Here is a 14,418-nt window from a genome sequence, read left to right on the forward strand (position 1 = left end):
CACGACGCTTTGCTTTTTAAATGCTACATGTGTGTGCTAGATAGGGTGAACACGTCTACATAGATGGAGATTATTGTACCTGATCATCTGCATATGTCTGTATATCCTGTTAGGTATTTTTTAGTGACGATATGTTGCATTCTAATATATTGGTGAACACATTGTTTTCTTGTTTTAGTTTTTGTTTTTTTTAAACATTTTTTAATTTTAATTAGCTTGTTTTACATGTCAATCCCAGTTCCCTCTCCCTCTACCTCCCCTCCTCCCGCACCCCACCCACCATCCCCCCATCTTCCCACCCTATTGCCAATTCCTTCCACATAGGGGATATCTAGAGTCTATCGTTTTATTCAGGGTAGGGTCCAGGCACTTCCCTAAGAGTCCAGGCAGAGAAAGCAACCCTCTTTGTGTTATGGACACACGATGCCTGTTAGTATTCGAGGGATAAACATTGACCCACTGCTCAGGACCCCATAGGTAGCCCAGGCCTCCTCATTGACTCTCACATTCAGGGGGTCTGGATCGGTCCGATGCTGGCCTCCCAGCTGTCGGTCCAAGAGCTCTCCCCTGTTCGGATCAACTGTCTCTGCTGGTTTTGCCAGCCCATTCTTTGCCAATTTGCTCTTTGCTCCTCTCTCTCGCTGTCGCTGGGTTCCTTGAGTTCTGTTCAGTTCTTAACTGTGAGTGTTTGCCTCTGCTTCCATCAGTCACTGGATGAAGGCTCCAGGATTTTTATAGACATCAAGTTCACTATCAGGAATAGGCAACTCTGAGATACCATCTTACTCCTGTCAGAAGGGCTAAAATCAAAAACACCGAAGACAATTTATGCTGGAGAGGATGTGGAGAGAGGGGAATACTCCTCCACTGCTGGTGGGAGTGCCAAATCGCACAGCCACTTTGGAAAGCAGTATGGAGATTCCTCAGGAAAATGGGAATCAATCTACCACAAGACCCAGCAATTCCACTCTTAGGCATATGTCCAAAGGAGGCAAATTCATACAACAAGGGCATCTGCTCCACTATGTTCATAGCAGCATTATTTGTAATAGCCAGAACCTGGAAGCAACCTAGATGCCCCTCAACTGAACAGTGGATAGACAAAATGTGGTACATTTACACAATGGAGTATTACTCAGCAGAAAAAAAAAACAATGGAATCTTGAAATTTGAAGGTAAATGGATAGCACTGGAAGAAACCATCCTGAGTGAGGTAACGCAGTCACAAAAAGACAAACATGGTATGTACTCACTCACATATGGATTTTAAACATGGATCAGGAGAGTGCCAGTCTGCACTTCCACTGACAGAGAGTCTGAGAAACAGGAAAGAACCTAAAAGACATACATGGTACCCAAGAGAAGAGAAATAAGGCAAGATCCTCTGAAGAGATGGGGAACACGGCGAGGGGTGGAGGAAGGGGGACCTGGGAAATAGAGAAGGGGAGAAGTGGAAGAGAGAGTAGGACTTGGAGAAATAGGAAGGTCGACTGGGGGTGTTAGGATAGGTGGAAGAGGGAATCTAGGTTAGAAGACAGATCAGGCACCATTGTGACCTCTAGTGATCTAAAGAGATGACATCAATTGACAAGCTAAGCAATAGTGCAGTTTTTATTTTTTGAGCTTTGATATCTAGTTACTTCTGGGAAGTAATGTATTAGAATCTGCAAGCCATTGAATATTCTTTTAATAGCATTTAATTGCTCACCCTAAATACTCAGGGTCCTGTCAAATGGCCTCTCTTCCAGAGTATGGCCATTGCCATTTCACATGTCCATGGCTTGAGTTTTTCTAGCTGCAAAGACGACTCTTGCTGCTACTGGCAGCACTTTCAATTACGGTTCCCTCTTTCAAAGGCAGTGCCTAAAAGTTCACCTGCTACATCTGGACCCTGCGCTGCACTTTCATATCTAATCTCTTCTGAATAAATACTGTTGAGAGAGAAAAATTAAGCAATGATTAAGGTTATTGACAAGGAAAAGATCTGTCATCTAGAATCTCTTGGTCTGAGGATAAGAATCAAGCATAAATTATTTTTTTTAAAAACAAGTAATAGTATGAAATGAGAATGCTTTAAGTATTAGAAAAGAAATGCTGCCTCATTTACTATGATTCCAGTCAGGGAAGGCTTAAATTAAAAAGAGAAGTTAAAATTATTTAGCTTTTATCTGATCTTGTCTTGCCAAACCTAGGAGTACAATACAGGGCTTTAAGACAATAGGATCTCATTCATGACTGCATTTTTGAAAGAGCAGTTTTGAAAATGAAGGTTTACTGAAAATTGAGGCAGGGGCACAAGAGAGCCACGTTACCACACCAGACATTGCCCATCTCTCTTATTACATAATATACTTAATTATACTTAAGATGTAATTATAATATTTAATAATGTGAATTTTTGTTATGGTTTATTATATATTATTAAACTAAGAGGTTATTAAATGGAGAAGCAGAGGTCACAAAAAATAAATACTCATTGTGTCCAAACCAGTAGTCCTGCGGCTACTCTCCTTTTCCTGTGTGCCATTGCTCTGCTGTTAGAGCTTGAAGATAGAATTAAGTACAGAATTCTTTTTGCCTTGACATGATGCACTGTATAGAATTTAGGAGTGGAAATGTTTATTTTATTTTACTAATTTTTATTTAAATTAAAACAATCTTATTTTACATGCCATTCCCTGTTCCCTCTCCCTCCCATCCTCCCATCCCCCCACCAACCCCATCCCATCCCCCATCCACTCCTTAGAGAGTATAAGGCCTTCCATGAGGAATCATCAAAGTCTGTCACATCTTTTGGGGCAGGACCTAGGTGCTCCTCCATGTGTCTAGGCTGAGAGAATATCCCTCTACAGTGAATGGTCTTCCAAAGTCTGTCAGTGCACTAGGGATAAATACTGGTTCCACTGCCAGAGGCCCCATAGACTTCCCAGGCCCCACAAGTGATACCCACATTCAGGGGTTCAAGTTTATGATGGTTCCCCAGCTGTCAGCCTGGGGTCTGTGAGCTCCCCTTGTTCAGGTCAGCTGTTTCTATGGGTTTTCCCAGCATGGTCTTGACGCCTTTGCTCATCATTCCTCCCTCTCTACAACTGGAGTCTAGGAGTTCAGCTTAGCTATGGGTCTCTGCTTCTGCTTCCATCAGCCACTGGGTGAAAGCTCTATGATGACATTTAAGGGAACCATTAATCTCAATATAGGGGAAGGGTACTTAAGGTAGCCTCTACACTATTTCTTCCAGTTTCCAGAAGCTGAGATATTGATCATGAAAACCAAACTTCTCAGATCATCTTAACTTACCCCAAGGCTCTTTCTCCATGAAGATCCAGAAATCAAAGGGAACAGTGAGTTGTTGTAGGTCAGGCTGAGAAGAATAGTCATCAAGGCAGATGTAGAGAAAGAGTCCAGAACAGGGAGATAACTAAGTGTGAGATGTGTCCTCGAGAGAAAGGAAACAGGGACCTTGTAAAGGGCATACACTGAGAAGTCAAATCAGGGTCCCATGAGAGCTATTCATTGTAGAATGCAGCCTTCCTGACAGCCTGGTTCCACAGCCACATCAGTCCCAAATGAACACACAGGATGCTATATTAATTATAAAGCTGTTGGCCATTTGTTTGGTTTCTTATTGGCTATCTCTTACTTAAGTATTTACCCCATAATTGTTAATCTAAGTATTTCTCTTACCGGAGAAAGGGGTTCAGACCTTACCCCTATGGCAGCTACATGATGTCTCTGTATCTCTCTTTCCCAGAATCCTCCTCAACTCCTAGTCCCACCTATCTTGCTTCACTATTGGCCAACAGTGCTTTATTGACATATACATAGGACTTCCCCATTAAATCATGAAGATGTAAGGGTGCTCTGTTATCAGAGGTGAGAAAAGTAAAACATTCAGCTGGTATGAGAAAGAGTATCCACAGTGCAGTGTGTTATGGTCCAGTTCTCCCCTACAGGTTTCCAATCTTTCAAAGGAAATTGATCGACTAACCAAAGTCTGGTGTTGCTGCCCAGTCTGTCCTTATACTACCTTCTGGCGTATATCAGTGGACACTGGATATAAACAGGATAAAAAGGGCATGGTCTATTCCATGTCTACCTGAGACCCACCTGGGAGGAGTTCCCCCAACAACTTGCATGCCAGCAGGCAGAATTCAATACCCGGCTGCAGCACACCCAGAAACAGAGTGTACTTCAATCCCAGAGAATAAGAGCATTAGGAGCAGACACGTTTTATTATTAAACAACTTTAATCCAAATGCTGATTATTATTTGCAGTGTCTGAAGGCACAAAATATACCTAAAATGTATGGAAGAGTCTAAACAGAGTTATAAATCCACAGAGCAAAGCATGAAAAAGATACATTCTGAGCTGACACAGATAGCTGAGTTGGGAAGAATCTGGGTTTTTGTTGTTGTCTCCCCCTAGAGAACTTGCTTGAATATCAATCATTTCCCCTCATGCCAAGGGTAGGGAAATAAGAAAAACAACATAAAATGGTAATAATAACACTGTGAGGTGTTTAGACCATCCAGGAGCATTATACTTTCCTTGCAAAGATAATCGCTTTCTCTTTCTCTCTCCCTCCCTTCCCTCACTCTTTTTACACACACACACACACACACACACACACACACACACACACGCGTGCGCGCGCGCACACACACACACACACACACACACACACACACACACACACAGAGTCTCTTTCTCCTAAGCAAAGACATACTATATCCATGGTATACCAAAGAAACCAGGTCATCTTTGGGATACAGACAGGTATAAGATAAGGCAGTGAGACCAGAGTGTGATTTTTAAAATAATTATATATATGAAAATTAACCCTCCAGTGCAAGTAGCCCTAAAGAGCTAATGAAATGAAAGCAAAGCCTATACAATCCAGGTAGCCAATCTAGGCTTTGCCATGCATACCTGTCTCCAAGGCCCCCCCTGGCTGGAGAAACGGCTAATGATCACTCCAGTAACACCAGCATCATGGAAGCTCCAGAAGCAAAAGATTCGTGACTATGAACATTGTCTTTGTTCTGGTGCTCTTAGCTGACTCTGTGATACAGCCATTCTTTTCTCCTCATTAACATCATTAGGGATTTGGGGAAATGAACTCATCCTGAGCCAGTTATGACCTTTATGAGTGGATCTCTCAACTAACTCTACAAGAATACAGAAGTACAGAAGAGGCAACTGACTGTATTTCTCTATAACCACAGACCAAGATCTTGACACCTGAATTTGTGATGGGGTGTAAGAGCTCCATTCTTTTGGAGCTGAGTGGGGTTATGTTTTATATCCAAGCAGTGTAAGAAATCAGAGTCACGTTGATCTTCAAAACAGAATGAAGCAACTTTAAGTGATACAAATCCAATTCCTCCTGATGGATCATTGCTATTTCTACAGTTTAGTTATCCCACAAAGGGCAATGTATAGAGGTAAGATCCTGAGGTTAGCCTAGTTTTATGAAACAGGACTTCCCAGTAAATTCACCATCTTGGAGGTGAGAAGGATTTCTGCTGTGGGCTAGTTTATTGTTTGAGGATTCCTGGTATTGAAAAGACAGAAAGTCTGGAGAAAGGGCTAGTGCTGAGATCTGGTCTTGTTTAGCCAACTTCACAAAGAGCTAAAGCCATATCCATACTTTAATAACTATGGATAGCTTCATTAGGGCACAGAAGTCTTTTGTTTCAAACATTACACTGCTATGCTCCTCCAAAGAGTCAAGCTTCTTCCCCATGTGATCCCTCTTGCTTGCCCCAGTCTTCCCATCATTTGGAGAAGCTTCCCCCAACTCCTTTCAGTGGAAGACATTTACCTGTGTCCATGATGCTTCTACTCCCTGTGTCTCTAACTACCCTTTTTCTTTTGCTCAGAGCTATGGACCCTAATCCAAGTGAACTGTCTTTACCTGGTTTCTCATCCCCTCTTCCTACAATTTATATGACATACTCAACCTATAACCAAAGATGTGTCATTCAGGACAGCCCCACCTCTTCCTAGATGGGCTCTGTCCTTCTTTCCTATAGTCTGTCACTGATTTCTTCTTCCAATAGAAAAATAGTAAACAAAAAAAAAATAAGACCAATAATATGCTGTTCAAACATACTGGTATCAAAGCCTCAGAGACCGTGGCCTCAATATGGGCATCTTTTCTGAGGCTTTGGGGACAGTTACATGCTATACACTGTGACACACAGTGACCTCAACATCTTGAGCCTGATTGTCAAGGGCCATGTCTAGGGAAGGTTACTCTACAGCTCATTAGGGACCAAATGGGTTCTCCCAACATGGGCTCCAGACTCAGACACACATTGAATCTATGCAAGGACACTAAAGGGGGAATGAGGGACGTCTATGAAAAGGACAAGAGGGAGGCTGTGAGACAGCATCAAGCAGCATTCGGGGCTCCTCCAGGTCTTCTTTCTTCCCAGCAGCCAGGAGCTTCTTCTCTGATGGTCCTTCCTGCCCTTGGAAAGGCCCAGGAACAGGGGGCTCCTTTGGCACTTCAGAATGATCACAAGTAATTTGCCTTTTTATTCATATAGAACAAAATTTACAAAGTCATTCATACAGTTTTTGTTTTTTGTTTTTTTTACTGACTTCGAAAATTGGGAATATTCAAAATACACTTTTACCCCACTCCATTCTGTCATTATTTACATTTATGTACAAGAAAAATGAAAGAGTCTCTTTCTGTGTGTGTGTGTGTGTGTGTGTGTGTGTGTGTGTGTTGTCATATTCTTGTATTAAAAAGCTCTGCTGGTCGGGTGGGTGGGCTGACGGGCAGGAGGGCAGGCGACAGTCAGATGGAGGTGCCATGAGAGGTGTCCAGAGCCTCTGGGAGGACACCTCCAGGCACGGGCTGAAAGGACATAGGGATAGGTGTCTTCACAGGGCTCTGTCGGAACAGTCCCCCATTGGGCGACCTGTGTTTGCACTGAATAGAGGGCATGGTGGCTGAGCTGCTCAGCGGCAGTGGCAGGTTGCTGCTGGGCCCTGATGACAGTGTCCGGCTGGTGCCATGGCTGCTTTGTTCAGGCAGAAAGGTGCTGACTGAGAGCTGGGTGTTCTGGTACTCCCTCGTGGGCTCCAAAGCTTGGCTTGGAGCCAGGCCCCCCATCTCCAGGGCAGAGAGCTCAATGGACGCTGGGGAAATTTGCTTGTGAGCAATGTCTTCATCCATGAGGCTGTTTATACGTCGGTGCACCTGCTCCAAATTCACCTCTTTGTCCTGGAGAGAAAGTACAGGAAGGTCAAAGGACATCCTAAGAGAATGCTGAGGTCAGGTTGCTGAAACAATCTGGATACCTAGAGGTACCAGGTCTATTCATCTTGCCAGATAGAGTATCCTCCATTGTTCCCACCTTCCCTCAATCAGATGGTCAACCCTTGGCTATCTGGGGAATCCATACATAAGAGCCCTAATATTTGTAAAGCAATGACACTGACAGCAGGCATTAGAGGCCCATTTCCGACCCCCTTGCATTCATCTTAGAATCCCTAACACACCCAGTGGCAACCCCATGACAAGATGCTTTGAAGAACTGGCAGAAATAGGAGGAGATAAACAGAGTGCCAGGGAAATAGAGAAATTTATCTTGATCCCCTAACATGCCCCGTGCATTTACAGCTTGAATTCACATCCCTCCAAAGTGTGATGCTTTACCCCTGCTTTACTCATAGAGGATCAGGTTTAGGATAATCCCACTGCTTCCTGAGTCATCAACGTTAGAGGCTACCTAGCAGTCTGATGTGGAAAAGCAACACTGCCCTACCTGGTAACCTAGTTTGCTTTTCTGTGTACAATCTCGAGTTCATCTGAGAGGGTAAGCATACCACCGTCTGCCTAATAGGGCATGGGTGTTTAAATGGGGAGAGGAGCAGAGACAGCGAGGTGTCAAAAGGGCCTGAGACTTCTCAAATGGGCAGTAATCATCCAAGACCCTATGTCACCACAGTGGGGGCCAAGACAGAAGACCTTGGGTTTGTTTATCTGCTGAGTAAAGAAAATAAAGACAACTGTGATTCGTCTCAAATAAAATGATGCTGTATCTACAATGTTAAAACATTGAAGATGTCACCTGTTCCCTTAGTCCCACACCACACTCCAGTGAAGTGGAGAAGTGTCCAGGAAAAGAGCTATACCAGCTCCCAAGGTAGGGTAGAAGCTGCTGTACTATTTGTATCTCTGTGGAGGCCAATGTTCCAGGCAAGATGGTGGCTATAGCTGGCCCTTTCTGATGTAATACTCCAAGAAAACAATATGATGCCAAGGCCAATTTCTAAAATATAATCTCTGCAGTGGTCTAGTGTTCATAGCATGTGTCAGAGGGAGGAATAGAACATCTATTTAGGTTGTAGGTATTTTAGAAATATCAAGAGGTGCAGAGACCTTGACATACTTCCAAAAAGAAGAAACCACCATACAAATCAGAGGCTACCCTTGTCACTGTTGTTTTGAGCTCCTATGGGGATAAGGGACAGGGCTCCCCATTAAGAGGCCACTTGAAATCAGGAGCATAAGACCTCCTTTTTAATGATGCCATACACAAAGCCAATAGTAGTAAGACTCAAGACCGCATTTCTCGGGTGGGCAAATACTAAAGTACCCTGAAATTCACTATTTGTCTCAACAGTCTCTGCCATGGAGAAAAGTAGATCACTGTTGTCTAAATGTCCATGAGTTCATAGCTGGCATACTATGCTTGGAGTCTGGTAAGACATGAACAGTGCTTTCTAGAACATCTTCCACAGGAAAAAAAATCTGACAATTCCCACAAGTAAATGAGGAACTCACTTCAGACCAGGAAAAAATGGAATAATAAAAGAGAGCACTGGTTGGAGGATGAGGGAACATTGTAAAAATTGGCTTTGTGTGTCATAAATGGAAATGACACGGGAAGTAACTCAATAGCCACTGGAAAAACACCCAGGATTCAAGTGATTAGAAACCTCCCGGAGGTATGACTTAGGTCATCAGTGCTGGAAAGCTGCTTCTGAGATAACAATACCTCTGAGTAGCAAGTACCATGGTAAAAATGGGGTGAAATTGGAGGAGATGTTATCCTCTACTTTGTCTAGCTCAATACTATTCATGAGATGTATTCTTTAGCCGTTTCCCATTTTTTCAGGCATTGGAAATAGAGAGGTAGGATAACTTCCTGTAGAAGGTTGCTGTACGGAGACAGGGATCTGGGTGTCTCTGATAGACAGAAAACAACACTGTCTACCCAATGCCACAGAAACAAACATAGATTGGTGTGGTGTCTCAACCAAAGTCCCATGAAGAAAAATGTGAGCAAGGGAGGCCTCTTATCTGGAAGCCTTCAGCATTGACATTCAAGGCACCAAATGCAAAGCAGTAGTGATCTGTGGTGGAGGTAGGGCACAGATAATAATGTAACCTTTTAATATAGCTTCAAGGTCAAGGATCATCAAAGTACTAAAGACTAACCCAAGTAATGGGCATTTTTCTCCTTTTTAATTTAAATTTTGAGAATTTCATACAATATATTTTGATCATATTCTTCCCCCTCCTCCAACTCCTCCCATTTCCTTTCCCACCTCACTACCCACCCGCCTTCATGCTCTATCTTAAAAACATATCAAAAGCAAAACCAAAATAAAACAGACCACACACACACACACACCACCATCACCACCAACAATAATGTGGAGTGTAATTTTGTTGACTGGCTCTTTCTGTATATCTGATAGAAAAATCTTAAATAGTTTCTTAACCTAATGTATTTCTCCCTGCCTCAAATTAGGGATGGATGAATCAGTTGTACAGAGTGTGAAGCCATGCAGTGCAGATCAACTCCCAGTTGTGGTTATCTATTAGCCTTTCCCCTTTCTCTGTCAGGATACAGAGAAAATGTTCACACCAACTGAAGAAATTTTCCAGAGAGAGCTTCCCATGCCAAATGGCTGTCAAGAATCCAACTTCCTCAAATCAGTTAGACCTCTTTCTATTCAAATCTCATTATCCCAGGAGCAGCAAGACCAAGATAAACCCTGGGAGAAGAGGGTCCATCAGAAGCATCCTGTACAATAAAGTGAACAGAACTGGCATAAAAGCCCCCTGACCTCCCTGGAAATTGAATGCAGTCTTCCTCAGTTTCAACATCCTTAAAGTACCAGCTTCTGCTTCTTAGTCTGATGTTAAGAGAAGCTTTCCTTGAGAGAAGCCTTCTCGCCCGCCTGGTTCCAGATCTGCATCAGTCCCAAATAAACACACAGGAGGCTATATTCATTATGAAGCTGTTGGCCTTGTTTGTCTCTTACTGGCTAGCTCTGACTTAAGTAATTACCCCATAATTGTTAATCTAAGTATGCTTTTTACCGGAGAATAGTTTCAGGCTTCCTACCCCCATGGCGTTACATGTTGACTCTCTTGTGTTTCTCCTTCCCAGAATCCTCCTGGACTCCTAGCCCCACCTATCTAGATTCCTATAGGCTCAACAGTACTTTATTGACAAATAACAGCAAATAACAGGACTTCCCCAACAGTCTGAGAGCCAGAACTGAGGCACAACAAGCACAAGACCATCTTTTTTGGGCTTTGAGACTTTTGCTCTCTTGTATTATCTGGGGCCACAGATTTAGTGCATGAAAGGTCATGTGTGTTTGGATCTTGTATGTCTCTGGCCAAGGAAAGAAGTAATCCGCTTAAACAAAGAAAGTGGCAAGAGTGACTTGAATAATTATCCCTCTTTCAGACAAAATGATGCATTCTATAATGTTATGCAAATCAAATGACTTTTTTAAATGCGAGTTACACCAGCTTACATCCTCATTATCCTAAGGCTTCAGTGTTCAGCTGTGGAAAAAGTCCTGGGAACTTATGACTGCCTTCATTAATCTACTGTAGGCAACTGACCTAGTCAAATATCCCTGAATACGACATAAAATTCATTGACTGCATTTCCACATGAATCAGCGGGATTCCACCTCTGCATTGCTCACTCCATGTTAAGGATGACAATAGATGCAGAAACAGAGGTTACCAGGAAACCTCTCTCAGGCGTTGTCTAGCAGAGATAAAGTTCTGTAATTAAGCCGCTGTTCACCAATGTGGAAATAATACAGTGTATTGGAAAACGGTAATTAACTAAACTATCATCTATGTAACAGCATGTTACACGTGGGACTCATTACAACTGACTGTGCTTGGAATCCAACAGCTCCTACTTTAAGGTGGGCAGGAATAAAACTAGGGCTCAGGGACCTCCCACCTGACCTGGATGGTTGTTGAAAGCATTCTCCTGTTACCACTGAGACCCACCAGGTGGTAAATGGTACCCAATGGATGGGAGTGATGCCACCAACACAATCCTCTTAGATGTTGCTGAATATTGGGTTTGGGTCTGAGAGTTGTGATTAGGTGGAAACAAAGAGGCTGAATTTCAAGGCAATGAAATGAGCTCAGGGGATGATGAATCTGACCACCTCCTTCTCATGTTTCTTTGGTCAGGGAAATGAGACGTGACAAACAAGTCCTTTACACATCAGGTAGGAGCAACAGGACCCAGGGGCATAAACTGAGACTAGCAGTGAAATGACCTGCTCAAGGAGAAGACTGTGTTGAGACCAGTACTCATGCCCACCTACATCCAACCCTGGGATTCTCTTCTACCATGACAGGCTCAGCTCCTTCATCACAGAAGGTTCTTGAACACTTTGGAAGAAAGATGTTGAAAGGTTTTCACCCTTGGCAGAATATCAGAAATGAATGTGGAGATTTTGTAAATTATAGTTTTCCAGATCTTCTTAATATGACCTTATGGAAACTGGGCCCAAGCATCTGCACTTCTCAAAAGCTCCAGAATTAAACATCTCTGATATGCATGCAAAATTCAAAGTCATTGATCCAGCTGCAATGATTATCCAACAATTTAACATTTAATAACATTTTCTTTATAGGAGTCCAAACTGTCTCTTTCATTCAATAAATTTGTCTGAGCTCCTATGGCCAGATGAGCTAATGTTCTCGGGAAAACATTCATCTTTGGTTCCTGGCACAGAGGAAATGTTCAAACCACAACAGTATTCATTATACCCTCATGAGAGCTCCTGTGCTCCAGAGAGTGGACAGAGTGATTCAAATACAGACATAAGTATATACTGGCAGGCTTGAAGCAGAGAGAGATAAAAAGTACCCCACAACAAAGGAGATAGGCAGTGGTCACAGGCAGAAATGGCCTTGCCAGGGACCTGGTTCTAAGATAGTTAGTGGTGTGTAAGTGTTCTATGTCTTCTTATTGGAAGGTCCTGTGATAGAGGATGTCCTTCTGTATATGTTTCTCTTATTAGTTGATGAATAAAACACTGTTTGGCCCATAGAGGCAAGAAGATAGGCGGGACTAGGAGATGAGGCGAATTCTGGGGAAGGTAGACAGGGAGGTGCTGGGAAGGGATGCCATGTAGCCAGCAAAGGAGTAACAGGCTCGGGCATTCTCTGGTAAGCCAAGACCAGGTGCAAATACATAGATTACTAGAAATGGTTTAATAATTAAGATAGAGCTAGCCAATATGAAGCCCTAGCTATTAGCCAACAGTTTAATAATTAATATAACATCCATGTGTTTATTTGGGGCCAAAAAGGATGGCAGGACCTGGTGGGACAAGAAAGCTTCAGCAACAGCCCTGTGCTAACTTCTGGAATGTATTAACTGTCTGACAGCTAGTCTCAGTTTTCAACAGAAGACAAAATCCAGGGTTCTAAGATGCCGTCCTAGACTCTGACTCAGGGAAGAACTTAGTCTCATTCCTTATTCTCCAAGTCTTCTGGAAAATGCTAGGTAGAAATTCATTGTTCTGTGTGCCCCAAGAAAGCCCAGTGCCCTTGCCTTGTGACAAGCCTGCCTCCGGGAGGTAGCAGATGCAGGGAGGCATTTGTGTCATCCATGTGCCAGCACTTCTGAGTGGTACTCTTGGAGTAATAAGGAAACCTTCCTTAAATGTTGTTCACAAGGCTTAAGAAGACCACATGCAATATGCATAGCACAGGAGGGGAGGTGAAGCAGGGTAAAAACTGAACACTAGGACTCCTAGTATTCAGGCACTCCCAGGGAAGAAGCTTTGAGGGGCATCCACACAGGACAAAGAGGATGCTGCTATGCTGCCGCTTGCTTTCCAGCCACCTCGGCCTCCATCAGCCCCTGTCTGCCATGGAAGCATGGGGCAGGACAGGCACGACAGGGAGAAACCAGAATTCCAACTTCCACCCCAGTGATGGATGATTCATTCCTCAATCCCCGTGTCAGCTCCCATTCGTGCAGCTCTCGTCTCTATTTCATGAATATTTCATTCTCAGAGCAATGATTCCACATCCCCCATAAATCTGGCGGGTGGTGCTTTACTGCATCCCCAAGAGCTGGGCCCACTCACCTGCATTGGGTAACTACATAATTGTCTGATTCCTCGGAAAAAATATGAGCTCAAATGCACATGAATATTAAGAGGTTGAATGCACATTACTACTCTTCCCCAAAAAGGTGTCTAAACTCTGAAGACATCACAGCACAAGCCATTAAACACAGTTTTGGCTCCACCCAAAGACAGGTTTTAAGCTCTTAAGAAATACAGCCAGCATCCCAAAAAGAAACATTCCAAGAGTTTCCAGACAGCCTTGCCTAATTGCAATGCTACTCCATAAAACACGGGCCGGCAGCGATGTGAAGGGGCTCGAAATTAAATACCTTTATTACTTCACCACAGTTTTAAAGACACAATTCTAAAATAGTGCCATTTCATGTCCATCCTGGTTCAAACCCCTGACCATGGCACTGAGACACTGGAAGTAGACCCACGTTCCTTCCTCAGAATAAGTAGACCCACTCTCCTTCCCCAGACTCTTCCAATGGCCTCTCCATCCTGCCCTTACTTCCTATTAACCCTTTGTTTATCCTGTCCAAAATGCAACTTTCCATCCAGTTCAATTACTCTATACAAATTTCTCAACTCTCCACACTCACACCCTCAAGCCACAAGAATCTTCCATAATCACCCCACCCCCTAACCCCCCAGTAGCCACACCATGTGCTGGCTGGGCTAGGCTCTCATGGTTCTCACTGCTTATGTCAGGACAACCCAATTTCCTTGATGGAGACCAATGAGCTGTGGTGTAGCTGCTCAAGAGGTAAGAAGCACCCTCGAAAGGAGGAGAGGGGTCCATACAGATATGATGGCTAAAGGAAAATGGGACAAGCTTCACCTGAAAGTCAGCATCCTATAACAAAAGGAGAAAGGCTCCCATGCAGTTCATTTAAACAGCAACAGGTCAGAGTGGGGGTGGGGGGGCAGCAGCTACTGTGCTTACCCTATGTGTCTGTCATTCTTGTTTCTATCTGGATACAGACTGACAGCCAGGCAGGAAGGCTTACATCGTGGAAGCACAATTGGTT

The 14,418-nt window shown here is 43.5% G+C and overlaps 1 protein-coding gene across 5 annotated transcripts in view; it reads right to left on the reverse strand.

Moving 5' to 3' along the window:
• Positions 1-4,228: 4,228 nt before the first annotated feature.
• Positions 4,229-14,418, reverse strand: part of Grid1 (glutamate ionotropic receptor delta type subunit 1) — a 703,193-nt gene continuing 693,003 nt past the window's right edge. For 4 of the 5 annotated variants that reach the window (XM_040747685.1, XM_040747682.1, XM_040747684.1 and 1 more), the window contains one exon: positions 4,229-7,241. In XM_040747685.1, coding sequence (XP_040603619.1) covers positions 6,813-7,241 — 429 coding nt within the window. In that variant the 3' untranslated portion in view covers positions 4,229-6,812. The remainder of the gene's footprint in view (positions 7,242-14,418) is intronic. The other variant, XM_040747686.1, reaches the window with a different exon arrangement.

The sequence above is a fragment of the Mesocricetus auratus genome, unplaced genomic scaffold (assembly GCF_017639785.1).
Source record: "Mesocricetus auratus isolate SY011 unplaced genomic scaffold, BCM_Maur_2.0 Super-Scaffold_100006, whole genome shotgun sequence".
Classification (NCBI taxonomy): Eukaryota; Metazoa; Chordata; class Mammalia; order Rodentia; family Cricetidae; genus Mesocricetus; species Mesocricetus auratus.